We start from the raw sequence: 25,343 nt of genomic DNA on the forward strand, positions 1-25,343 counted from the left end.
TATTAATTAGTTATACTCATTACTATATATTTTTGAAGGTAGTAAAACAAATTCATTTATTAAAACGCACCATATTGTTGCAATATGGATCTTTCCTCTTTGTCACACCATTTTTAAAAATCAAATTTTCACACAAAAAACCTAAAAATTCATTTCTTGAAGAAAGTTTCAAAGGATGAATTTCAACTTAAATAACAGCCATCATTAGCCATTAGTGTGAAATGAAATGGGAGACACAAAATGAGGACGCCAGGGCAGTATACTTAATAATCATCGTGAAATAAATTCTCCAGGAAACGGTCATTTGTTCAACAAACATTTAATGAGTGCCTACTAGGGTCTACGCACTGTGTAAGTGCTAGGAACGAAAGAGCTCATAAAACGGGCCTTCTCCCAGAGTCTATTCTAGTAGAGGAGGACAGAGAAACGGAATCAGTAAATTACAGTGAAGTGCAGCGATAATGCACCACAGGAAAAAAAATGCAATATAACACAATTGGCAGATAAATCCCTCTGTTTCCTTACCTCATTCTTAAATGAAGGATGGTCTGAAGCTCTTTTCTTGATCAAGGGTAAAGATGTGAGGGTAGGAATGAAGGAGGGGAGACCAGGCCAGGAGACAGTGAGCAGGTGCACCCTGGACATGACCTCAGGGACCGGGGAGGTTGGACCATGGGTCCCCATCACTCCCAAGCCCACTCCCACGCCGGGTAACTTCAGACATCATCGCTGCCCTCCTGGAACCCAGCATCCACACAGCAGGACCTGAAGACTGAGTGCGTGTGTGTGGAAGAGGGGTTACGATTCCCGCAAAGGCTGGGGGATTAGACGATATGAACAGAGAGCAGAGGAAAGTGAGGCAGCAGCAGGGAGGTGCGCACACACTTTCTCCCTCTGCCCCGCCCCCACTCCCATAAACATGCCTACTGGGCAGCCACGCTTCTGTCATCCCCATCACCTAGTCCCTAATTTTTTAATACATTTCTTAATGATTACTTATTTTTGAGAGACAGTGAGAAAGAGAGAGAGAGAGGGAGAGAGTGAGGAAGGCATAGAGGGAGAGGGACAGAGGATCCAAAGCAGGCTCTGTGCTGACAGCACAGAGCCGACTCGGGGCTCGAACTCACAACTGTGAGATCATGACCTGAGTGAAGTCAGATGTTTAACTGACAGAGCCACCCAGGCGCCCCAACAAGCGCCTGAAACAAGAGAGCAAGAGCGTTAAGTTCTAGAATCCCTATACATCCCACCTGTCATTCACACTTAGGTGACATGAGATTCATTAAGGAACAAGAGACACGGACCCAAGCCGTCCTACAAGCCTGGCTCTACAGTGTGGCGCTGCCATGTGAGACACGCAGGACCGTGCACAGTGATGGAACTGACGTGTCCAGACCGCAGCTCTCTACCACAATGGAGGACGGCAGCGCCCCTTTCGCCGTGGGGCTGCGGGGATGAAGCAGAGGGTGCACCTGCTGCCCTAGGCAGACTGTGGTGCAGGGCGGGGCTCCTAACCGGTCCCCCAGACGCGCCACGTGCTGCAGGGACAGGTCCCGCTGGGGGTCTGACCGTTGAGGGCTGGGAGCCTTTAAAATCAAGTACTATCCGAAGGCCCACTAAGTCCAAGTTTTATGAGGACCGCCCATAAGAGAGGATCTAAATTTGGTGCTTAGACTGGCATTTGGTGGCGCCAGTTTTCTTGGAACGAGTGGGCCGGAGGGGCTTGATCGCCCGGGGTCGGGTGGCCCTGGCAGTGTTACGGCACATGGGAGGGAAGGGGCGAGGGGGTTCTCAGCGACACGGGTGACAACGGCCTGGCCTCACGGTCTGCGGAGCCGGAGGAAGGGGCCGCGTCGTCCTTGCTCGTCGGCCACCTCGCTGCGCTGGGGACAGAGCCGGCTGCGGAGCCCGCCGGAGCGGCGCCGGCACTTGCCCGGGTTTCTGCTCCACGGGCAGCTCGTGCCGCGGAGGTGCTCGGGGGCGAACACACACACACACACACACACACACACACACACACACACACACACACACAGGAGGAGGGCTGCGACAGCAGGGCCCGGCGATGGCAGGCTCACCGGGAAGCAGTCGGGAGCTGCGGGCCTGTGCCGGCCGCTCTCAGCGTGCCACGTGTACTGCCTCCCAACAACCCCACCCGACGTCCTAGCTGGCGACACATGTAGCCCGAAACGTCCAAACACGCGAGAAGACAGCACTCAGTCATGAGCTAAGACGTGGTTCACCGGGACACAGCGGGGGCCTGGAGGCGGTGTCGGGGTCCTGACCCCCGGCTCAGTGCTCCGGTCTGCAGCCACATTAGGGCGGGAAAGTCAGAGTCTTCCCGACTAATCGGCACCAACCGGAGCCCGTGAGGAGCTCGGTATGTAGTTTTCTAGTCTCCGGGAACAAATCAACTCCCTCAGGGCTGATAAAACTGCAGCCAACGCGGAGGCTAACTGTGACGTCATACGGGAGGGCCTAACGCACCAAGAGCCCGTTAGAAACACTAAACACGAAATCTGGCGACAAAACGAGAGTCCGAGTCCAAGTTGTACAAAATTATTGGAAATCGCTTGTAACATCACTCATTTCTTTGATGACTTGTAAACCGGTGGCCTTCGAATAAAAAGGAAGATTTTAGAATAAAAAGTAGACTTTATTCTAACGTAAAAATCCATCGGGAAAGACCCTTTTTAACAACTGGATGAGGCACTGTGTTGAGAGGATGTTTTCACTATGGGACATGAGACACAGAGTCATGGGACTTCACGTCCCCATTTATAATAAAACAGAACTCACAAGTTAATGGGCTCCTGAAGCCACTGAAACCTATTTGTAAGCCGTTAACCCCATCACTACCCTCGAGTTCCACTCTGCCCTACTCTGCCTCCCCCAAATAATTCAGCTGACAAATAGATAAGGTTTCGGAGAACCCCTAAGGTTGGTAGGAAAAAAAAATGTGCAGAAATGCTGAAGAGAAGCCTGGGGTGCGGCAGGGTGAGAAAGCAGACTCCCCCCTCCCGAATTCGAAAGCTAACAGTTTCATAACTTCTCTGATTTTCTTTTTTTTTTTCTTAAGCTTAACAAAACATCACTTAAGATACTGGGGTAAATAATCATGTAAAAAAGCTAAGAGAAAGCTAAGAGCTGTTCTTGGATGATATTTATACCCGTGTGAAAGAAAAAAGTCATTATTTCCCTCAAATCAAAATACAATTACCCTTTCATGAAATAACTCGCAAATAGGATGAAGAATGCAAGCAACATAAAATCAAAATGCCTTTTAAAACCTTAGAGCAGGTCTGAGTAGAGTCCTGTGACAGTCCACCAAATAATACGCTATCCAGTGTCCACTTTAATGTCCCCAAGACTCTCCGGCACCAGCCCTGACTCTCTGGGAGTAGCTATTGCTGTTCCTCAGGCACCCGGCCAACTTCTCCTCCGATTCCAAAGAACTTTCTCCGAGACACAGAGTCTGAGGGAGTGGTGGCGAGAAACGGTTCTCACCTGCTAATGGGATAAAACGATGGGCCGGCGATAGGAAAGACGCGGCTGCAGAAACAGGCTTGCGCGGCTCGCTGAAGATCCTGCGCCCCCCCCCGCCCCCCCGCCCCCGAGTCTTTGTCTCGTCCCGTCCTCCTCGCTTGTGCCTTTATGTGGGGTAGGCATCAGCGTGACCACCCAAATAACAGCACCGCAGAAACGAAACGCTTGCATGCACTGATCGTTACTCAAAGAGAGGAGACTTGATTCCATTAAGGAGGAAATGCAAAAGAAATTTTAGACCATTGACCAGAAAATTCATCGTCTTTAAGGTACTCTTTCTTGATGGAATATAAGATCATAATATTCTAAATACAAAGCATCATTATCTTCCCACTAGTGAGAGGGAGGTTCGAGTGAGTTCTGTTTTATGATATATTTGTGTATAGATACGTGTTCCTCAAAAACTATTCAGACTGAGATCACTCCTTGTGTTACAGAAGGATTCATTACTTTATAAAGGATCTGGGGCAAGCATCTTTTAAGTAGGGAGTGTCTTGTCTTTATTTTAAATTCTATTTTTAGAAATTTGAGTCACAACTTTTCCAGTTACACACCAACTGCAAAAAGAGAGACCTGACCAGTGAGCTGGAGTAAGTATGCGATTTAGAGTTACATCTTACAGGCTTACAATTAATTATATGAAAAAAGTAATAAGTGCTCAGATTCATCACTCCTGATTATGATGCTCTTTTGGTTATTGACATCGACTGTATCCGTATGATAAAAAAACACAGTACAATAATGCAAGCCAACACGGCATTCAGCAACTTCACAAGGGGTTTGAGGTTGACCAACAGTGAGAGGATTTTACATCATGGAAATGCGTATATGCTACACAAACACAGACTGATTTATTGATTGTCTAGACTTAAGTGACGGAGAACATGTTGAAATGCAGGTTAAATTGAAGAGCATGTTATGCCTATTGCCATTCCATTATAAACAGCACCAAAAAATGGGAAAAAAATTCTTCCAGAATTCAGAAACCACTACCCAACTCACCAAAGAAGTCTCTCCTATTCCCACTACATGAGTCACGTTTCAGCATACACATGTGTTGTTTCACTCTGTCTTCCTCATCGACATAAGAGGAAATGCCAACCGACCAGCACTCATGAGGGAACTGCGCTCGCTTCTCAGCTACAACTACAGGTTGGTCACAAATCTAGGAGGTCAGCTGCGTCAGCAAGAGCGCCTGTGGAAACCAGCCGGCAACACGGAGCTTACAACAGAGAGCAGTGATTACTGTTCCTGTTTGGAAATTGTGTACCACACATTTTTATGTTAGTCAGATTTATAATACACTTGTGAATGCATTTTCCTTTCTTTCTGTCTGTTTGTCTGTCTATCTCTGTCTCCCTCCCTCCCCCCTCCCTCCCTCCATTCCTTCCTCTCTCTTTCTGGGCACAGGTGAGGAGTTGTGAAGCGCCAGGACACCAGTGAATGGGACCCTCTTTACCCAGGCTCCCTGAGGCATTTTGACACTACCCTAGCGGTTGTTGGTAGCTTTCTTGCTATGTGGAAGACAAGAGGTTCCAGAACACTGTGTAGATATCCTGCCCAGACTTGGAAACAGCCGTGTTTCCAGGGAGCCCAGGTTTCATTGAGAAAGAAATAAATTAGGACACAACGTGGCTCTGACAGCGCTCAACACTACTGGGTCGGTCACTGTCTGCAGGCCTCTTCCCTGAAACTTGGGTTATTCAGATGGTGGACCTCCTGGACAGCTCCTACACTGTTTAAAAACTCTTTTTTCTCTTTTAAAACCTTTTTTGCTCTGCTTTCAATACTTTACCTTCTAATTCTCTACTGAGCTTTTTTGTTTTATTTCTGCTACTATGGTTTTTCATTTCTGTGCTAACAGCTCGGAGCCTGAATGAAGCCTGCTTTGGATTCTGTGTGTCCCTCTCTCTCTGCCCTCCCCTGCTTGCTCTGCTCTGTCTCTCTCTCAAAAATAAACACTGCCACCAAAATTATTAAAAATACTGAACGGCTGCTATGGCTATCTATTTTACTGAAAATACATCTCCCAGTGAGCACAAGGCCTCTCAGGGCGGTACCTCCTGTGGCTTCCTGCGCCCTTCCCAACACTGTGCCCTCCAGCGCCGCTCTGCACCAGTCATGCTGGCCCCGTGTCAAGTGCACCAGCCACGTGCCCTGTTCTGCGTTTCACACCGGATCCGCTTCCCTGCTGAGCACTCTTTCTGCAGAGGGGCCCCGCGTCCCCTTTCAATCTGTGCTTGGTGTTCCTTTCTACCTACCATATTGAAAAACATTTTTTTAATGTTATTTATTTTTGAGAGACATGGAGAGACAGAGTGTGAGCAGGGGAGGGGCAGAGAAGAGGGAGACACAGGATCCGAAGCAGCTCCAGGCTCTGAGCTGTCAGCACAGAGCATGATGATGGGCTCGAACCCACAAACCGTGAGATCATGACCTGAGCCGAAGTCGGCCGCTTAACTGACTGAGCCCCCCAGGCGCCCTTGCCTCTACCATATTTTTAACTGCAACTGTCTTCCCCAACCCTGCCATCTTCATTTCCCCTTGCAACGCTCTATTTCTTCTCATAGGACTTTCCCAATATACCATATAGTTCACTTATTTTGCTAAGTTTATTCCTATCTACTCCACTCAGTAGAGTATAAGCTCCATAGGTCAGGGATTTTAGGCCGTTTTCCTCACTTGTGTATTTTCTGTGTTCACAGAGTGCTTGGCCCACATAACCAGAGATCCGTAAGTTATGTGCGGAATAAATGTAATAAGTGAATATGTATTGTCAAGCCAATATTTTAAACAGTGTCAATTCTGGAGGCGCCTGGGTGGCTCAGTCGGTTGAGCCGCCGACTTCGGCTCAGGTCATGATCTCACGGTTCCTGGGTTCGAGCCCTGCATCGGGCTCTGTGCTGACAGCTCAGAGCCTGGAGCCTGCTTCAGATTCTGTGTCTCCCTCTCCTGCTTGTGCTCTCTCTCTCTCAAAAATAAAGACTAAAAAAAATTTAAAAAATAGTGTTAATTTTTAACTTTGAATTTATAGTATGAATTCTGCCTCCCACATATGACTTCCCCAAGCTGACAGCAGGAGTAGCCTCAATTCCAAAATAAAACGAACGCTCTCATTCATGAGAGCAAATCAATGAACAGAGTAGTAACTGTCACGTATGCTTCTTAATTAAAACACAGCGAAGACTTAATCTCTAGGTACATCATTAAGAATAGAAAATAACGCTGAGTTTCATCGTTGTTGTCATTGTGCAATTTACCGTGGCCCAACCAGCGGTTCGTCAGGTGACGGGCATCCAAATGTTGGGCAAATCGTGTACAGCCATCCAATGGTTCTCAATCATTTCTAATAAAGAGTAACCCCTGTTTTAACATCAAAGGGTTTCACAAACCCCAAAACTACCAAGATTTCACATGCCCCAACAATATAGTTGTAATTTTACTACGTGTTAATCAGGGAAGTATATAATAACAGAAAGCTATGGACTAAGCTATACTAGATGAATTTGTATATTATGAGCCATAACAACTGTTATTTAAAATAGTTATGTGGGGCACTGGGGTGGCTCGATCGGTTAAGCATCCGACTGAGGCTCGGGTCATGACCTCACAGTTCGTGAGTTTGAACCCCGTGTCAGATTCTGTGCAGACAGCTCAGAGCCTGGAGCCTTTTTCAGTTTCTGTGTTTCCCTCTCTCTCTGCCCCTCACCTGCTCATGCTCTCTCTCTCTTTCTCTCTCAAAAAATAAACATAAAAAAATAGTTATTTATAGATGTATGTATATAGACATTTGTATATATTTTTTGTTTAGCTTACGTATGATGCTTTACACAATAGAAATCACATGCCCCTTGCAACAGCCCCAAGTCTTCCTAGAAAGCCAAGAACTACAGGATAAAAGTGCCATAATGTATCTAAAATCTTCCTAATGAAGTTTTCAACCTTATAAACGGAAATATCACTTGTAGACACAGAATTTAAGTACAAAACTCATTCAGTAAAAAACCCCAAGCAACTAGTGCTTTGGAGTCAAAGTGCCTGGATTCAACCCTGACCTGCAGTGACCCGCAGTGACCCGCAGTGACCCGCAGTGACCAGTGTGTGGTCGGAATGGTGAGCTGTCATGCCTACCGTCCGGCCTGCCCACCTGTGGAACGAGGACAGCACCAGCCCCCGGGAGTAACTGGATCGGGGTGGGGAGTGCCGGCAAAAGGCTGCGGGGCCCCAAGTCAGGCCACCTATGTGTCGCTGTGGTTTCCGAGCTTTCACCAGCTCGAGTTCGGCTGTTTGTCCCTCAAGCTGTTATAAACTCACCACACATTACTTTTTGTTACTCAAGTCGGGAAAGACAAAGTTGAAAACACAGAGCCTCCAAAAAGCCCCTACTGTGAAGCACGTGTTGAAACAGTCAACATCTGTGAACGTGCAGGGCGGCGGGGCCGCAGCCGTGAACCCCCACCCTGGCGGCCCGCCGCCCAGGACCAGGGAGGGGGCAGGCGTGCAGCACACGCACCCGCACCGGTGCGGGCCTTCCTGCAGCGTCCTCCTCCGTCACAGTGCGGCCGTCACAGCCCTCCTCTCCTGCCCGACAACAGCAGCCTGAAGGCCGCGCCCAAGTCCACTGGAAGCTGAACTTGAAGACCTCCTTAAAGGCTAACCTGAGCCCGCATCCCTGTTTCGTATTTAACTTGCAACAGGATACCCAGCGCCGCCAAGGGCCCGGAGAGGGCTGCGCCCGAGGACCAGGCGCCTGCTGGGCCGGGCTCCGCACACAGGTACCCCTCGCTCCAGACGCGTCTCCACCCTACAGCCCAGGCGCCTTTAAAGTTAATCTGAACGCGACGCGCGGGAGAGGAAATGAAAAGTGAGTTTTTCTCCTGCACCACGGCGCTGGGACTTCCTGCGGTCCCCATCCCACTGCTGATTGGGCCAGGGCTCCCATTTCCTGCTAGCTATTCCCAAGTGTGTCTGTCGGACGTAATTAGGGTTGCACACTAAAAAGACGTGTTAAAATGTAACAGTGCCATTAAATCTGACAAATATTTCTTACTTTAACCCTCAGCACATCAGGAGAAACAGCTATTACCATTTGACATCTGGGTCCAATGGAATCTTTACATTTAAGTCATTTTACACACAATTTACGGGAGCAAGAATTAAAGGACAGTGAAAACTAGTTTATTAGAAGTAGTAGGAGGAATTTAAACACAGCAACCCTTTGTAGTATGTAAAATTTAGTGCGCAAGAGCATGAAATATGAAAAAATACTGTCACACATCCTTTTAGCAAAGCGGCCTTGGGTCCGAAACAAAAGGACTGCATCATGCAGCCCTGCCTGATGACCGACCAACTGAGCAAGAAAACCATTTCCTTATCCGTCCTGAGAGATCTTGTTCAGTTGTCCATTCTGAGTTGAAAATTCATTGGGCACGTTTTTTGTTTTTTTTTTGAGGGGGGGGCGGTTAGAGAGAGAAGGAGATGGAGCTGGGGAGAGGGGCAGAAGCAGAGAGAGAGAATCTGATGTGGGGCTCAATCTCACGATCTTGGGATTAAGACCTGAGCCAAGTCCAGAGTCAGGCGCCCCTGGTTGAGCACATTATTATCTGAAGACCCAGAATCTGGGATTTCCTTTATACAGTGAACTACTTCCCTCTCCTCTCCTTACTTCTCCTCCTTCGTCTCCATCATCATCACCAGAGGCCAGAAATGTTGCTATCTCGACATTCATGTTTGATTTGTCTAATAACTGTAAAGCATGTCAGTTTTTCTCTTTTTCAACGGTCTTCAATACAACCTAAATGTAGAATAAAATGCCAACGCTAGTCAAACTGTGGAGACGGCCCAAATGTCCATCGTCAGATGAAGGGATAAAGAAGGTGTGGTATACATACAATGGAGTATCACTCAGCCATCAAAACGTGAAATCTTGCCATTTGCAATGATGTGGATGGAGCTAAAATGTATATGCTATGCAGAATAAGTCAGTCAGAGAAAGACAAATATCATATGATTTCACTCATATCTGGACTTTAAGAAACAAAATGGATGAACATATGTGAAGGGGGGAAAACAGAGAGGAAAGGGAAACAAACCGCAAGAGACTCGTAAGAGTGGAGAATAAACGAAGGGTTGAAGGAGGGGGGGGTGGGGGATGGGCAGATGGGGGAATGGGCATGAAGGGGGGCACTTGGGGTGAGCGCCGGGTGTGTGATGGATCACAGGGCTCTACTCTTGAAAACCAATACTGCACCGTATAGTAACAAAATTATGGATAATAATAAAAATAAAAGTAGTTTCCAGTCTTCTCTGATAGATTCTTGAGGCACCTGGGGGTAGCCCATCAAACAGTCTTTTAAAACAATGCTTATAAAGACTGTCTAGCGGTGCGGAATGATCCTCTTCATCTTTATTTCAGAGGAGACCTCTCCCACTATCGCTCTCTCTCTGAATAGCTCACTTCGGTGAGGCCTATATTCACAGATATTCACTCAGCGTATGAAATCCAACACCGAAGAACGTTGCATCAGCTCCACACTGTTTGGGCGCACCCTACCAGGACTGACAGAACTACCCAAACCAAACCACTCAGGTCTATTGATACATTTCCTGCTCACTCCTACTGTCTAGCAAACAGAAGGTATTTAATTTAATGGCTAGCATAGTGGGGGAATAGCATAGTGGTAGTGAAGAATTATAGGATGTAAAATTATATACTATTATTAAACATGTTAAAACGAGTATGTGCGCACACGCACGCACACACATACACAGTCTTGGAGGCTACGTCTACAGCGCGGTAATAATAGTGGTGATGTGCCCGCAGGGGGTTTTATAGTTCAACTAAAAACTTTTAAATCAAATGAACCCTTTAAAAGGTGTTTAATCTAATTTGTAAAAAACAAGCAAACGAACTAAACTTTGAATTTCAATTCCAATGAGATGCCAGGAAACTGGTATCATATACATTTATTATGGCATCAGAAAATGATGTAATTCTTGTGAAAAGCAACATGTAATACATATCAAAACCATAAGTCTGTGTATACCTTTTACACAGATACCCTGGGAATTTATCCTAAGGAAATAATACAAATGAGAAAAACCAAAAAGACTGTAATATTTAAAAACTTAAAAGTGTCTCGAAGTAAAAGAATGACTAAGAAAATTAAGGTATACGTTCTTAAAAAATAGTAGCTATAAAATGCATAGAGAAAAGGAAAACACACAACAAAAACATTAAGTTAAAAGAGCAGAACACAAATAATGTTGAATAAAAAGAGTAAAAGAAAATTGTATTAATATCTGAACTAACCAAATATTCTCTTCATCACTAAAAAGGGGACGAACACAGTGAAAAATCAGGAAAACTGCTCCATTAAGCCAGGGAAAGTGCTTTCAGTTTCAAATTGAGTATCCTCTAGTGAGGCTTTGAAGATCATGTTTAAAAATCAAACCCTGGAAGGAAAGTAGATACTAAAGGATAATAATTTCACATTTTTAAAAGGAAAATCTAGTTTCAGAAAAGATAACTGATAAAAGGAATTCTTCTCTGGGTACAAAAGTTTCCTTAAGGAAAATAAATATTAAATATGTTTGTATGTAACTGCTCTAACAAAACTGTACGGAAGTGAAATTATTAACGCAGCTGTTATTTTTCTTTCTCAAAGAAGCCAGCAAGGGTTTTAACTTGTTACATTTTTTCTTAAGACTGAAACATTTTTTTGGCATTTAATCGGATATTCATTAACACTAACAGAAAAGGAAAGAGTGCCACCTACTGAACTGTAATCACTTTCGAATTAAAAAAAAGAAATCAACATTCTTTAGGCTGCAGAAATCTCCAGCAAGAATAAAATAGATAATAATTAAACATCGCTCAGTATATTTAAACATTACTTTTTACTACTAATACTTGATAAAAGTGAATTAACAAGTTTAAATTAGTCTGGCTACATGAATGAGAAATAATTAATGAGCGCTGACTGTGCACATGGCAGTGAATCAGCACAAAACAGAGACAATTAAACACCATCACACAACATCACGATGCTCACAACAAAAGAAAGACGAAAATTACTGCTGTGGTAAAATGAGATGCAAATAACTACAGTCAAGTATTACCCAAAATGAGATTCTCAAGTATGTCTAAGGGTTAGAAAAAGTTGAGTCAAAGTTATTAAATGTAGATCAGTAAACTAAAGTCTTATCATTAAAAAACAACGGAGGACATTCAGAAATTTGAAAGATAATCGTAGAGACATGGCCAGTACAAACTGCACATCCGCAGGCTTCCTTCTGTTTCCCTCAAAGCTAACCAGTGGTATACAATGTTCAGCTACGCGGAGGTCTTCAGGGTCAGCGACCCCATGCCTGCTGGAACAAGGCCTCGCTGCAGCGGAGCGCAGGGAAGCCCCCTGGGCGGAGAACCGACCCACTCTGTGCCACAGCACTCCACACACCAGGTCGGATCCCCACGGACAGCACTAGGGTGGACACACTCACAAATGTGACTGCACCCCGGATAGAACGGTATGATCGCCATTATACTAGGCGCTGAGAACTTCAGGAAAACCGCAGATGTGGCGGGTTCGAAGAAGATCACATTGACGACCTACCATAGGAGATGGCATCTTTCTCCTTCGTTTGTAACAATCCAACGTTGGGTACTCTTCCCATTTTATAAATGTGGCAACCAGGAGAGGGGGAAAGTGAGTACGCATACTACACTCGGGTGACAGTAAAAAAAAAAAAAAAAAAAGAAAGGCTTTGAACTGTCATAGTTCAATGAGATATCAAGTTACAAATTTTTGGAAGTCAAACATCGTGTGACGAAAGGGAACGTCAGGCTTCCCTCTACAAATGTTGTACATAACTTCAAGTCCTGAATACACAAAAACTTAATGTTTAATCTTTTAATAAAAAAAAAAAAACGGATGTTAAGTGTTTTCCAGCAATTTCTGTTCCTAGAACTCAAAGAACATTAAGTCGGTATCCTACAAAGACAAACAGGGCCATGGTCGAAAATACCCCCTGAACCTGAGGTGAGTGAATGGGAGCCTTTGTACCCCCAGGACGGTGCCTGACAGAGTGGGAACATTTGCCATAAGTAAACCAGTAGTAGTAACAGTAAGATCTGCCATAAGTAAATCTTGCCTTTTTTAAAGGAAGGGAATCCACTGCCCTGAACAGGCAAGACCGTCTGCGCTGCGTCTCAGGTTCATGACGGATTACACAGTCTTGAACTCTACCCTATTCCTCTTTTTCAAAATACGCAGTTATGTTAGGCCATTGCCTGAAGGATCCGAGATCCATTCTCAATTTTAACTCCTGCTCGGGCGCATCCATTTAAGACCCAGATATCTGGGTTCCCCACCCAGTCTCCCAAGCAGGAAACCCTGGCTCCTCCCTCCGTCATGTTCTCCACCGTCTATCACCAAATCCCGTCCACCCGACAGCTCTCAGATGGGGCCCTGCCTCTGCGCCTCTCGGGCGCCCACCAGAATTCACATCTTTCCCCCGGACGATTATGACAAGCTCATCAACACCACTTCTCCCATGGCCTCCCTCTCTCCCTCTCTCTCTCCCTCCCTCTCTCCCTCCCTCTCTCCCTCCCTCCCTCTCTCCCTCTCTCCCTCTCTCCCTCTCTCTCTCTCTCTCTCTCTCTCTCTCTCTCTCTCTCTCGTCCATCCTTCTCACAGCCACCAGGATTTACTGACCAAATCAGCTTGTCCCAGCTACTGAAAAGTACCACGGATTCCCTCAGTCCTTACAGAATACTGGGCAGATAGCCCATATTATAATTTGAAATCCTATGTAAATATTAGCCCAATCTTTCATTCTCCACATAGACTGGAAGCTCTAGGAGGGAAAAGAGGCACTTTCTTTTTCACCTGCCTCTGTATCTCCAGAAATAAGCAACCCGCCTGGCACACAGCAGACTGCCCACAGCTGCACGAATGAATGAAAACGTGATTTTGATTCCCTTTAGCACCAGTGGCACAAGATCAGTATACAGGCACTGTAAATGAAGGAAACAGTTTTCTATCTCTTTAACAGAAATAGGAAAGTTCTGGGGAGCCTGGGGGACTCAGTCGATTAAGCATCAGACTCTTGGTTTCGGCTCAGGTCACGATCTTGCCGTTTTGTGAGTCTGAACCCCACATTGGGCGCTGCGCTGACAGTGCGGAGCCTGCTTGGGATTCTCTCTCTCTCCCTCCCTCTCCCCCACTTGTGCTGTCTCTGTCTCTCTCAAAATAAATAAATAAACATAAAAAATTAAAGAACAAAAAGAAACAGGAAAGTTCTATGTACTTAGAGCAGGTAATTAGTTAAATAAAATGCAATTACTATGCTGTCCTGAGAAGATTCAAACTCAGGGAAGCAAGACAAAATAAACCCTACCTTGTCACTGACGCATTAACTTTGGGGTCTTACACCAAGTCAGCCACATAACATCTATTGCCCGATGCCTGATGACCTCCCTCCCTGAACACACACACACACACACACACACACACACACACACGTACGTTAGTGTGGGAAATTTTCCAAAATACTATAACTGTGGATAAGAGAGATGTAAAACTTCTGGAGATTTTAAAATCTAGGGAAAAATACACAAAATCTTTTTTTGTTGTTGTCCTAGATGCCTACAAGGGGAAAACAGTAAGTCAAATATTAAAATACTTAATTTTCCTAAAACATCTTAAAAGATTATTTTGTTGATTTAGAAACATGAAAATTATTTTACTGTAATATTGGAAATGTGTTCTTAGTTTTATAAATTCAGACAGTTTACAGAAAAAAAAAACTGAAGTATGGAAGAGAAATGTGACCAAGTCAGCTATAAATTACAGTCTGTCACATCTGGGTATGATGGTACTTTTATTCTTTTTTGAAATGTAAACATCTCTACCTCAGAGCTTATTTTGCTGGTTTGAATCCACAGCCAGAAATACCCATATTTTTTTTAAAAACTTACTTTAATCTGGGGCGCCTGGGTGGCTCAGTCAGGTAGGTAAGCATCCGACTTCAGCTCAGGTCATGATCTCACGGTTCTTGAGTTCAAACCCTGTGTTGGGCTCTGTGCTGACAGCTCGGAGCCTGGAGCTGCTTCAGATTCTGTCTCTGTCTCTCACTGCCCCTCCCTCTCTGTCTCTCTCTTTCTCTCAAAAATAAGTATTAAAAAAATTGGGGACAAAAACACCTACTTTCATCCTTATAGTATAGATAAAAACCATTTCTAAGGATAATAATAATAAGCAGGAAAAGAACTGCGAGTAAAAAAAAATCAAATAAGATGTTATCAAAATATGATTTTTTTTCAAGTAACCAGACTCAAGAGGCCAATCTAAAAGGAAGAAAGAAAACCTTGGAGAGTCACAAGACAAACCTTTCTGTTTTCACACCTGTGTTCTGAGAATGATATGTGGGTCATAGGTGACACTAAGACTAAGGAGTCTGGAAGGGACTGTCACCTCTGCCACGGAGCAGAGACAGGTTACGTTTTGAGACAGCTTCCCTGTCATCCTGAAGAAAATTCCCTGCGGACAGCGGTAACTTTGTCCGTGTCCTGAATTTATCTTCCAGGGCACGTCACCGGACTTGAGGTTTGTGCAATAAAAGGCGGACTGCAGGATGAGTGCAGGAGGTAAGGAGGAAGCAGGCCCGGGCTAAGCCCTGGACACCAACAAAACCAGTGACTCATGGAGTAGGAGGTGGAGACGCGTGCTACACGGCCCCACAGCAGCGCGGCGAGGGCGGGGAGCTCCGGATCACCTGAGTACGACATGGCCACAGCTTCTTTGGGGAAGTAAAGGCAAGTTTGTGATTCTGGAGATGAAAGCCTGACGCTACGAGGGGCAGGAAACTACCATGCAAACTGGACAGAAGTCTGATTTGAGAGGGCCCTTAGATTTCCACAAGGGAACTGATTAGAACATCACACACAAGTCACCACATATCAGCCCTTGACAGCACTTCAGGTGCAACCCTTCAGCTCAACTGCTGTCGAACTGGGGAAAACAAGCCATGCAGTGCCTCCAGGAAGCGACCCTGGTCACAGAGCGAACGTGGCCCAGAGCCCTGCCCCCAGCGCTGCAAGGAAACAGGGGAAGCAGCTGAGTGTCAGGGAAGGGCAGGGGCGTCCTCATGAGGGCTTGGCTGGCCTCCGGGGCCCGAAGGAACCCTGCCAGCCCGCCCACTAAGAAAACCGGCCTGAGGAAGGCACCTCTCCGCTTAGGCGCGTCTGACCCGAGCAGAGACCTCCGGGAACCAGGAAGAGAAGCCAGGAGTGGGCGGGAAGGGACGCCTTACTGTCCACCTTCAGTCCCAGTTCTGGTCTGGGACGGGACACGGGGTGGGTGCCCGTGACGGCGGCACCGAGTAACATCAGCTAAGTCCCAGTCCAGCTCTGCTCCCAATCCACAGTGTAAACCAAGGTGACGTAACTCAACGTGCCCCTTTCTGGAACGTTTACTTCTCTTGTGTACAGTGGGAATGATACAGCATCTGCCGTTTTAAAGATTAAATGAGACAATGCTTATGAATACATCACGCGATACCTAAGATTAATTATCTGAAGGCTGCCTTTATTTTTCTATTTTCAAATACCCCCAAATATTAGTATTTTGGCATCTCAAAGGCAGTACAAATATCCTCATTAGCATTCTTCTATTCATTCAGTAAGTAATCCAAATTGTAAGAGTAAACATGTTTCTCTACATGATTAAAGCTATTTTCATTTCGAATGAAATAAGCGCTCGCTCCCCATCGGCCTTATTGGTTTTCCTGGAGAAAAAAGGGTTGCTGGCTGTCACCGTAAGCAGCGGGAAGCTAATAAAGTGTTTTACGCTGTGGAATAGACTTATTTTTTGTTGAACAGTTTGTTGTGGAAGATAAGGATAGTTCAGGCGGAAGATAAAGGTTTAAACAAGTGAATGATGGGGCAGCAGTTTAGAAACTTTTAGGAAATAAAATCAGCAAGACTGGGCATGGGGAATGAAGGAACAGAATGCGGGAAGGGGTCGGGGACACATTTCCAGCCTGAGTGACGGGGTGTTAGATGTTGCCGCCAACAGAAAGAGGACAGGGCAGGGCGCCTGGGGGCTCAGGAGGTGCTCTCACAGCTCATGAGCTGGAGCCCCCCCTTGGGTCCCTGCTGTCAGCGCAGAACCCGTGTCAGCTCCTCTATCGCCCTCTCTCTGCCCCTCCTCCACTTGCACTCTCTCAAAAATAAATCAACATTTTAAAAAAAATAGAGAATGCACATGTAGGAAGAGTGACAAAATGTGTGTCGCCTTTGGCATAGCGACTTGAGGTGTCCGTGGGAAATGTGGAAAGGGCCACCTGACAGCCGGACGTAGAGTCTGAGAGGTGGAGTGCGGTGACAGTCTGGGGGGTCACCATACACGGCTGGCTGTTGAAACCATCAAAGTAGATTAGATCGCACTTTGAAACTCTATGAAGTGAGAAAAGCAGTAGGTCAAGAATAAAATTTTAGGAGCAACAACATCTTAGAGGAGGGGAGAAAGGGAAGATGAACCCATGAAAGGCACAGAGCGTGAATTAATAATAGAGCATTAAAGATATTTTGTCTCGGGGCGCTTGGGTATCTCAGTGTGTAACATCCGGTGTCCGGCTTCCGGCTTCAGGTCAGGTCATGATCTCACGGTTCGTGGGTTTGAGCCCCGCGTCGGGCTCTGTGCTGACAGCTCGGAGCCTGAAGCCTGCTTCGGATTCTGTGTCTCCCTCCCTCTCTGACCCTCCCCTGCTCACGCTGTCTCTCTCTGTCTCTCAAAAATAAATAAAAAACAGTAAAAAAAAATTTTTTAAAAGATATCTTGTCTCTAAAGAAAAGTAGTTTCAAGAAGTGCCCAACAGCAATAAATTCAGCAAAAAAGCTTCAGTGAAGGCAATCCTGGGAAGAAAGGGGCAGGCACGGCAAGGTATTGTTGGATCTCCCCAAACTGTATAAAAACGCAGCAACATAACCAGGGGCTAAAGTGCACCCATTAACACCACCCCCCAGAGCCACACAGGCCAAGAGTAGCTCTCTGTGCAGAGGGGCAAACAGTGAGAAGCAATGGGGAGACTGGCCGGAAGGGGCTCCCAGAGAGCCAGGGGGTGCCCCCTGGAGGCCTGAACCTGAACTGGAAATATCTGCGTGGACTCAAGAGCTGCCCTACCTGTTATCTGTCTGTCCACGCACACCGCACGCCAATGTGTGTATTTTTGAGTATGCGTGTTTACTTCCTAGTTACCGCCTAGAAACAGTGACCAGTAACAAGTACCTCCCAGTACCCAGATTATGGACTTGAAATACCATTTCCCATGAAGCCAGGGCTCCCTGGAAAATTATTCCAACTGTGGGACAAGAATATCAAGATAAGCCTAAAACGTTCTGATACGCCAGGTTGCAAAGACATTACTGACACTAGCATCCCTGGAAAGGATCCAGAAGCCAGACTGAAGAAGCTGCCAGTGGCCAAAGACGTGACGGTCGAGTTGTGATACGGGTAAGTACCGTAAAGGAAGACACCTACCAAACATGTTTAAATCTCTGAGTTGATAATGACATTTAAAAAAAATGACTAATCAGTCCTCTATGGATGATAAAGGAACCAATTCATTGTCTTGAAAACCGGGTATATAAAATGAAAGAGCATCCGCCTTCCTTTCCCTGAGTGAGCTGTACCACCAAGTAACTAAACAGTGGGGAGTGGCTGTCCTCATGAAACGATTCTAACGAAAGAATGAAAAACAACGAAGTGATGGAAGATTGCAACCTTGCAAGTCCTAAGGGATTAATGCATCCGTGCCTCTGGCACCCACACGGCCAACATCAAACAAGTGAAGGCGCACGCCGGTACCCGTATCTTGCCAAAGGCACGGAACCGGAGTCTGATGAACCGCCAGCTTCTCACTGCCGGCGCACAAGGCCCGCTGGCCGCGCCACGAGCGCACAGGCAGCAGGACCCGCCGTGGGAAATCGCTCCAGTCAAACGACCCAGATTCCTCAACAAGTAAGTGGTAGAAAAAGAAAGGGATTTGGCAGGGGCAAGGGTGCGGGGGACCTGCAGATGGCCGGAGACTGAAGAGACAGGTGCCACGTAAGGCGGTGGGGGTGACGCCAGAGGATCCAGGGACACACTCTCACTGGTGAGACTAAAGACAGGCGGGAAGCAATGCCTACAAGGGCAGCACGGTGGTCATTTCTGGGGGACTGATGAGGGCCTGGGGCTGCAGTGGGGCACGGGCTTGGGAGGGGCTTCCAGGGTAGTTGGTAGTTTCATGTCTTCAACTGGCACGTGACTTAAGAGGTATTTGCCTTACAATAATTCATGAAGCTACATCTCCCCGAAAAGAGAGCAGACAGGATAAAAAATTTCATTTAGGCCAGCGAGTTAGGTGGTGATCGGTGACCTGAGTGAGGGCTGTCCCGAGAAAGGGATGGGAGCAGAAGTGGGACTGCAGCAGCCTGAGAGAGAAATGGTGGGAGTCAGAGACGCAGAATTCTGACTTAAGGAGTCACAAGGTCTCAAGGATCTAGAAGGATTCGTGCTTGTTAAACAAGGTGACTCCGGGGAGACGGGAACATAAGGACCGTGAGCAGGACTTTTGATGTTAAACTTAATACACTTGGTTTGGGGTGCCGGGCGCCTCAGTCGTTTGAGCACCCAACTCTTGGTTTTGGCTCAGGTCATGATCTCACGGTTTGCGGTTGCGGGCCCCGAGTCAGGCTCTGCACTGGAGGCGCAGAGCCTGCCTGGGATTCTCTTTCTCCCCCACCCCCCACCCCTCCTCTGCAAGCATGCACTCTCTCTCTCCAAAAATAAATACAATTAAAAAAACACTTCATTGTACTTGGGCAATAGTTAATTTTTCAACACATTTGTGTTACCTCTGTTAATTATTTTCAACTTGTAAAAGTTTATTTCTTTAAAAGGACTTCCTAATAGAAGTAGAAACCCCTGGGGGGAGGAGAGACAAATCAGAGGAGCTCCAAATAATTTCTGCAGCAGAGTTTAATTTATGAGATACGCCACCTTCAGGGAGCGGCGTGTGGCTCCCAACTCCTCATGTGTGGGCTGCGCAGGCCAACTTCTTTCCAGAGGGGGAAGCACGGAAAGGGGGGGTGGGGGTGAGAGTAACTCCAAGGGGAGAAATGGCACGGACACGACCTCAGCCCGGTGATCAAGGCCAACGTGACAGCGAGAAGCCACGTTCACAGCGATACAATGTAATGAGAGTGGAGCCTTCCCTCTGTGACCCTCCTCTCCAAGACCAGCAACCCAGTCTGAGCATGAGACACCGCTCCGGCTCCAGCAGAGGGGCATTCTGTACCTGGCTGGTACTCCCCAACACCGTCAGGGCCAGCGAAAACGGGACAAGTCTGAGAAAGTCACAGCTACCAAAAGCCAAGAAGACATGACAATAAAACAATGGGCATCATGGATGGGATTCTGGAACATAAAAAGGACATTAGGGAAAAACTAAAGATAATGGACTTTAGTTAATAACAATGTATCAATACTGGTTCACTAGTTATAACAAAGGCAGCACACTAAGGTAAGAATAGTAATAGGGGAGGATCCCCGAGTTGTCGGTTAAGCGTCCGACTCATGATTTTGGGTCAGGTCATAATCTCACAGTTGATGGGCTCAAGCCCTGCATTGGGCTCTGTGCTGACAGTGTGGAGCCTGCTCAAAATTCTCTCTCTCTGCCACTCCCCTACTCACATGTGCACACACATGCACACACACACACACACACACACACACACACACACAAAATAAATAAACAAGCAAACATAAAAAAATAATAGGGGAAATTGGGTCGAGGACATAGGGGAACTCTGTCCTTATCTTCTCGGTTCTTAGGTGAATCTAAGACTATTCTCAAGAATAAAGTCTACTTAGAAATGTTTAAACCCTGAACAAAAGCCCTAAAGGCAGCGACATCACAGCATCTTTACCAAGTCTGAGTGACGGTGGGAAGTTGCGCACTAAGCAAAGCCGGTGCTGGTTTACAGTCCCCTTGTCCTCACGCGGGTATGCTGAGCACCTAGAGGACTCTCACAGACCCGCCGACCTAGTGAGCCCACTCAGAAGAACCAAACAATGACTCTGGCAGAATATGCAATTTCCGGACACTCCTCAGCACAACAGAACCGGGAGCAAAACGCACGTAACTCGTGTGAACCTGCAAATACGCATGGCGGGCTGAGGGGGGAGTGCTCTTGGGGAAAACACAGCTGCCAGCCCTCGGAGCGCTGCCAGTCCCAGCACGGCGTGCACTCACGAGACCCTTCCAGGAGGCCTCGTTTTCTGAACACACAGCTGGACACAGCAGGCAACAACCCACTCCTTCCGCATCAGCGTCTCCCGCACCATCTCCGGGCCGCCGTGGACTCACCCCTCGGCCAGGCGTCCACCCCGGCCCCGCGATCAGGGGTGCACTCACTCAGCCTGGAGCCCATGACGGACGCTGTTTTAGATGCATCCTTGCTGGAGAGTTACTTCACAGACGTGTATCATATTTCAACTGCAGAGGGAATTCCTTAAGAGTGGGGAAGGCGAAATGGGAAGAGAGCGCACACTCACTGTGTCTGTGTCCGACGTCCGATTTGACCCAAATGTCTCACAAAACCTGTCACTTTACCCTCACGAGGATCCAGTACTATTAAACGTACTGGACAGACGATGAACGGAGGGTTCAGAGAGGCCGAGCCACCTGGTAGGATGACCAGCGCACTGCGCAGCTGAGCGGCCCCGGGGCCCACGCCGCCTGCACCAGCACCTGTCCCCACACTCCCCAGAGCGCCCCACTGTGAAGGCTTCTCTGCCACCGGCCACGGTGAAGGGTCAGCAAGCGGGTCATCTCCTGACAGCTCACTGCTAATGATACTTTGCGACCAATGTCTGGCCCTGTCTGTGGCTCTCGAGGAAAACAATGCCCCTGGTGAACAAGCACTATGATTCCAGGTATGATAATACAGATCTGTCCCACATTCTGCACCACGACCTAGAATCCCAGCTTCTCAGATGCTGTACCCGTGGGGGGAAGGGATTTCAGATGGTAAGTGATTTGTTAAATTGACTTGCAAGGCTATATTAAAAAATGGTAAGCACAGGACTGCATTTTATGTCGCTTCCCTGAGCAGGAGGAGGAGGTGTGATAAGCATCTTATTGTCCTGCCTATCACTTATTGCATCCTTACGAACCACATGCACACCTTATGAATCAGCAATATTTCTGTTCCGCGGAGAATCTATCATTGTTAGCTGAAAAAGGAGTGTCCACAGCTCATGTTATTTTCCTTTTAAAGTGTTTATAATTTATATTGCTTGAAACTTCAAATAAAAATTCCTCTTGCTTCAAATAATCCAGAAGAGAAACTCAAAAACTTACTGTAGTAATTTCAAACCGAATCTAAAGCCCCTCCTTTGTTTTTCATACTCCTTCACTGGTATCTTAGTTACATTTCCTTGGCAGTACTTAGAACGATAACCATGAATTTCCTTGTGTATCATTTGCATGATACAAAAACAAAACGAGGGGGACTAAGTCGTTAAGTGTTGATTATTACCAAAGTCCTGCACTTAGTTTTCAGTAGTGAGCTTGATTACGCTTATTACGTTATTAGAAATGACTCAGTAACTCTCCAGGTGAAGAAATGCAGGTCATGCATTGACCAATGGAGAACCTTAATCATGGATTAAGATGAATCAAATGTCCATCTGAGACCGAATTGTGTAAAAGGCCAGAAAAAAATTAAGCAATTTATTAAATAGGAGGTATAAAAGGAGACAGAAAGATATGTAAACCACAAAATGAATACTAAGGGCTCTAAAAGGCACAGAGAAAATGGCCCACAATGTTTTAAATGGAGCAGAATCACGCCAGCTGACCATGCACGGAAGCCCCGGCCGGCCCCCCAGGCCGCGCGTGCCCGGTGCCCAGCTCGTGATCCCCAAATCGTCTGGACAATCACTAGGGTGCCAGTCATTTACATCAGCGTCGCTCCGTGAGTTTCCTCCTGTAGGACACCCTGACTTCTCTCCCAGTGCAGGATTCCAGCTCACGTTTTCTGAGCACAATTCCAAATGTTGTACTTCATGTGCCTCTAGCTGGCCTTTCAGCTAAAAATTTCAGAGCCACTCAAAGATGACTCTTACAGCACAAGAGGACATATCAGGGCCTACGCACTGCTTTCATGAAGGTGTCTAGGATGTGTAATAAATCATACCAGAGACAACAGCAAAGAAGGAAATTCCAGGCCTACTTGATATTCATGAGCTGCCTGGACGCGAAAATGGAATTCTCTGCAATCCAGCTGCATCAGGGTCTCTCCCTAAGAAACCCGCCCTTGATAACGCTGATACTGAATGCATTTGTTGTATTTTTATAGTAAACAAATATATGCTTCGAGAAGACGTAACAAACACCGGCTTCTAAGATCAAAGACACTGCTATGAGGGAAGGAGGGGTTTATAGAGACAGACTTTCTGTGGAGATTATACGTAAAGAGTAAGATTTCCTCAAAGGTAATACGAAGAAACTTAGAGGTGAGGAGGAGACAGAATTTTAAGCAGTTACTAAGGGTAGCTAGGATGACTGAGATGCATGTGTAGGTTTCTAAGTTCAAGATCTAACTTGGTTCGAGAACACTGAAGCAAGGCTCGCTTTGTGACACCGAGACTGGTGATACCGATTCCTGCTTCTAGTGGCCTTAAGTCCCCCAGACCACGTGGCAGAGACATGCTCTGCTGACAAGCAAAGTCAACTTCCCAAGCAACTCACATCAGAAAACTATGACTCCTTCCAGGGTGCCTGGGTGGCTCAGTGGGTTAAGAGTCCAATTCTTAATTTTGGCTGAGGTTGTGATCTCATGGTTTGTGAGTTTGAGCCTGGGAAGGGGCTTTATAATGACAGCAAGGAGCCTGCTTGGGATTCTCTCTCTCCACCCACCTCTGCCCCTCCCCTGCTTGTGCTCTCTCTTTCTTGAAATAAATGATAAAAAACTTTGAAAGAGAAAAAGAGAAAAATAGAAAAGAGAAAGTATGATACCTCCCTATCTAAACTTTCACCCGTCCATGGCTAGCCACAACCACGCACAGGTGCTTTATGCTCAACACAGTTCATTACAGCGCCTGCACTCTTTGGTGGGTCCGACGCACCCAAGATCCGGGGTGTGTGATGCCCGCACACCAACGCACAATAAACTTCTCCGGTGGAGGGCCAGTTTTTGCCCAGCTTTTCAACGGAGACAACACTGGCACACAGACTGTCGAACAGCGATTCCAAGTTTAAAGCAGCCCATGAAACAGATGGGTCACACTCCAAAATGCTACTGACGTGGGACGGGAGGTTATGAGAAGTGAACTACAAGAAAGTGGAGCCTTGGGGCATTGCCGGTAAAATGGTATAAATGTGAAAATAAAAAGGGAACGAACTGCAGCTTTTCCATTTTTACAAGAAAGAATATTGTGTATCGACCTGCATGAGACCACGAATTACTTACGTGTCTCTTTAGAAACTTGGTGAGCCTAAACGGTCACCGTGTAAAACCACGCAGGGAGAAGGGGCTCGGCAGTGATCGACTCGTCGGCCTGATTAGCTGTGAAACTTTCTCATCAAAAATGCCAGATGGGCAAACAACAGACACTTCTACTCACCCTTTAAAACTGGAGCAAACACCGTGTAACACTATCGAGTATTCACTCACTGTTCCTAGATCATCCAACTCACATTTTTAAGAATGGGGTGAGGAGAAGAACTACCCCAATTTTCCTCTATGCTGCAAAGATGTTCTGACTTATTTAATACCCCATTCCCATATAACGCGTGTACTGAAGAGCTTCTCTCTATGATCCGGTCCGTTGTTCCCGACTTAAAATTTACAGAGGAAACAAATGCCTCCTCAGACATAGCCTTGCCCGGGCCACTGCTCTGCCTCGTTCCACCCCTGCAAGTCTCCGCTGGCTTCACTGTTGGACTAATTTGTAAATAACATTAAAATATTTTTATTACATTTCTAGAATTTATATGTTGGCAACAGCATTTTATATAATCCAGTCAAGAAAACCAAGAGGACGAAAAACCCACTGAGACAGCAGATGGGCGGTAGGAAACAAACAAACACGAAATCACAAACCTTCTTGTGAAGACACAATGGGTGGCATGTAATCAGGAATGTATTCTTTTCTCTCCTCTGCATCTTTACTTCCGGGTTGAGGAAACTGAAGTACATTGTTCTTACTGACAGGAAATGAAGGAATTTGATGTGGGAAAGTGACAGGTTCAATATTGTGAATATAGTCTTCTAGTTCGTGGAGACTAACCCCCATAAGCTGGAAAGCCTCACCGACGTCATCCAAAATTGGGTCTGTTCGGCCATCTGGAACAAAGTCAAAAAGCCATGCAAATTATTTCAAGAATATTCCATGAATATATATATATTTTAATATTAAGAAAAGTGTTACGTTAATAAGTAGCTCAGAGTCAAATATAGTATATACATTTAAGAGTTTGGGGGAAAGAATTTAATAGATTTTAAAGAAAACCTCGTATCATTTACATGTGGGAAAGGTGATTCTTAAAGTCGGCCTGAAGTCTGATCTGATCGTGCCGGGTCATTCGCACGAACTGTCAGCTAGCACAGGATACGTGTCCCGAGTGGCTGGCGGAGGAACAGCGCTGACAAAATGCAAACGCCCAGTAATGTTACTGTTACTATTTGTCTATCCAACGTCCAGCACACCGTGTGGAGCGGATGTCCATTATGCCTGCACCAC

At 46.3% G+C, this 25,343-nt stretch overlaps 1 protein-coding gene across 1 annotated transcript in view; it reads right to left on the reverse strand.

Moving 5' to 3' along the window:
* TAF3 (TATA-box binding protein associated factor 3) overlaps window positions 1-25,343 on the reverse strand; it is a 150,360-nt gene that overhangs the window by 120,039 nt on the left and 4,978 nt on the right. The window contains exon 2 of the mRNA XM_029955160.1: window positions 24,704-24,946. Within this exon, the coding sequence (XP_029811020.1) occupies window positions 24,704-24,946 (243 nt within the window). The remainder of the gene's footprint in view (window positions 1-24,703; window positions 24,947-25,343) is intronic.

This window comes from Suricata suricatta, chromosome 10 (genome assembly GCF_006229205.1).
Source record: "Suricata suricatta isolate VVHF042 chromosome 10, meerkat_22Aug2017_6uvM2_HiC, whole genome shotgun sequence".
Classification (NCBI taxonomy): domain Eukaryota; kingdom Metazoa; phylum Chordata; class Mammalia; order Carnivora; family Herpestidae; genus Suricata; species Suricata suricatta.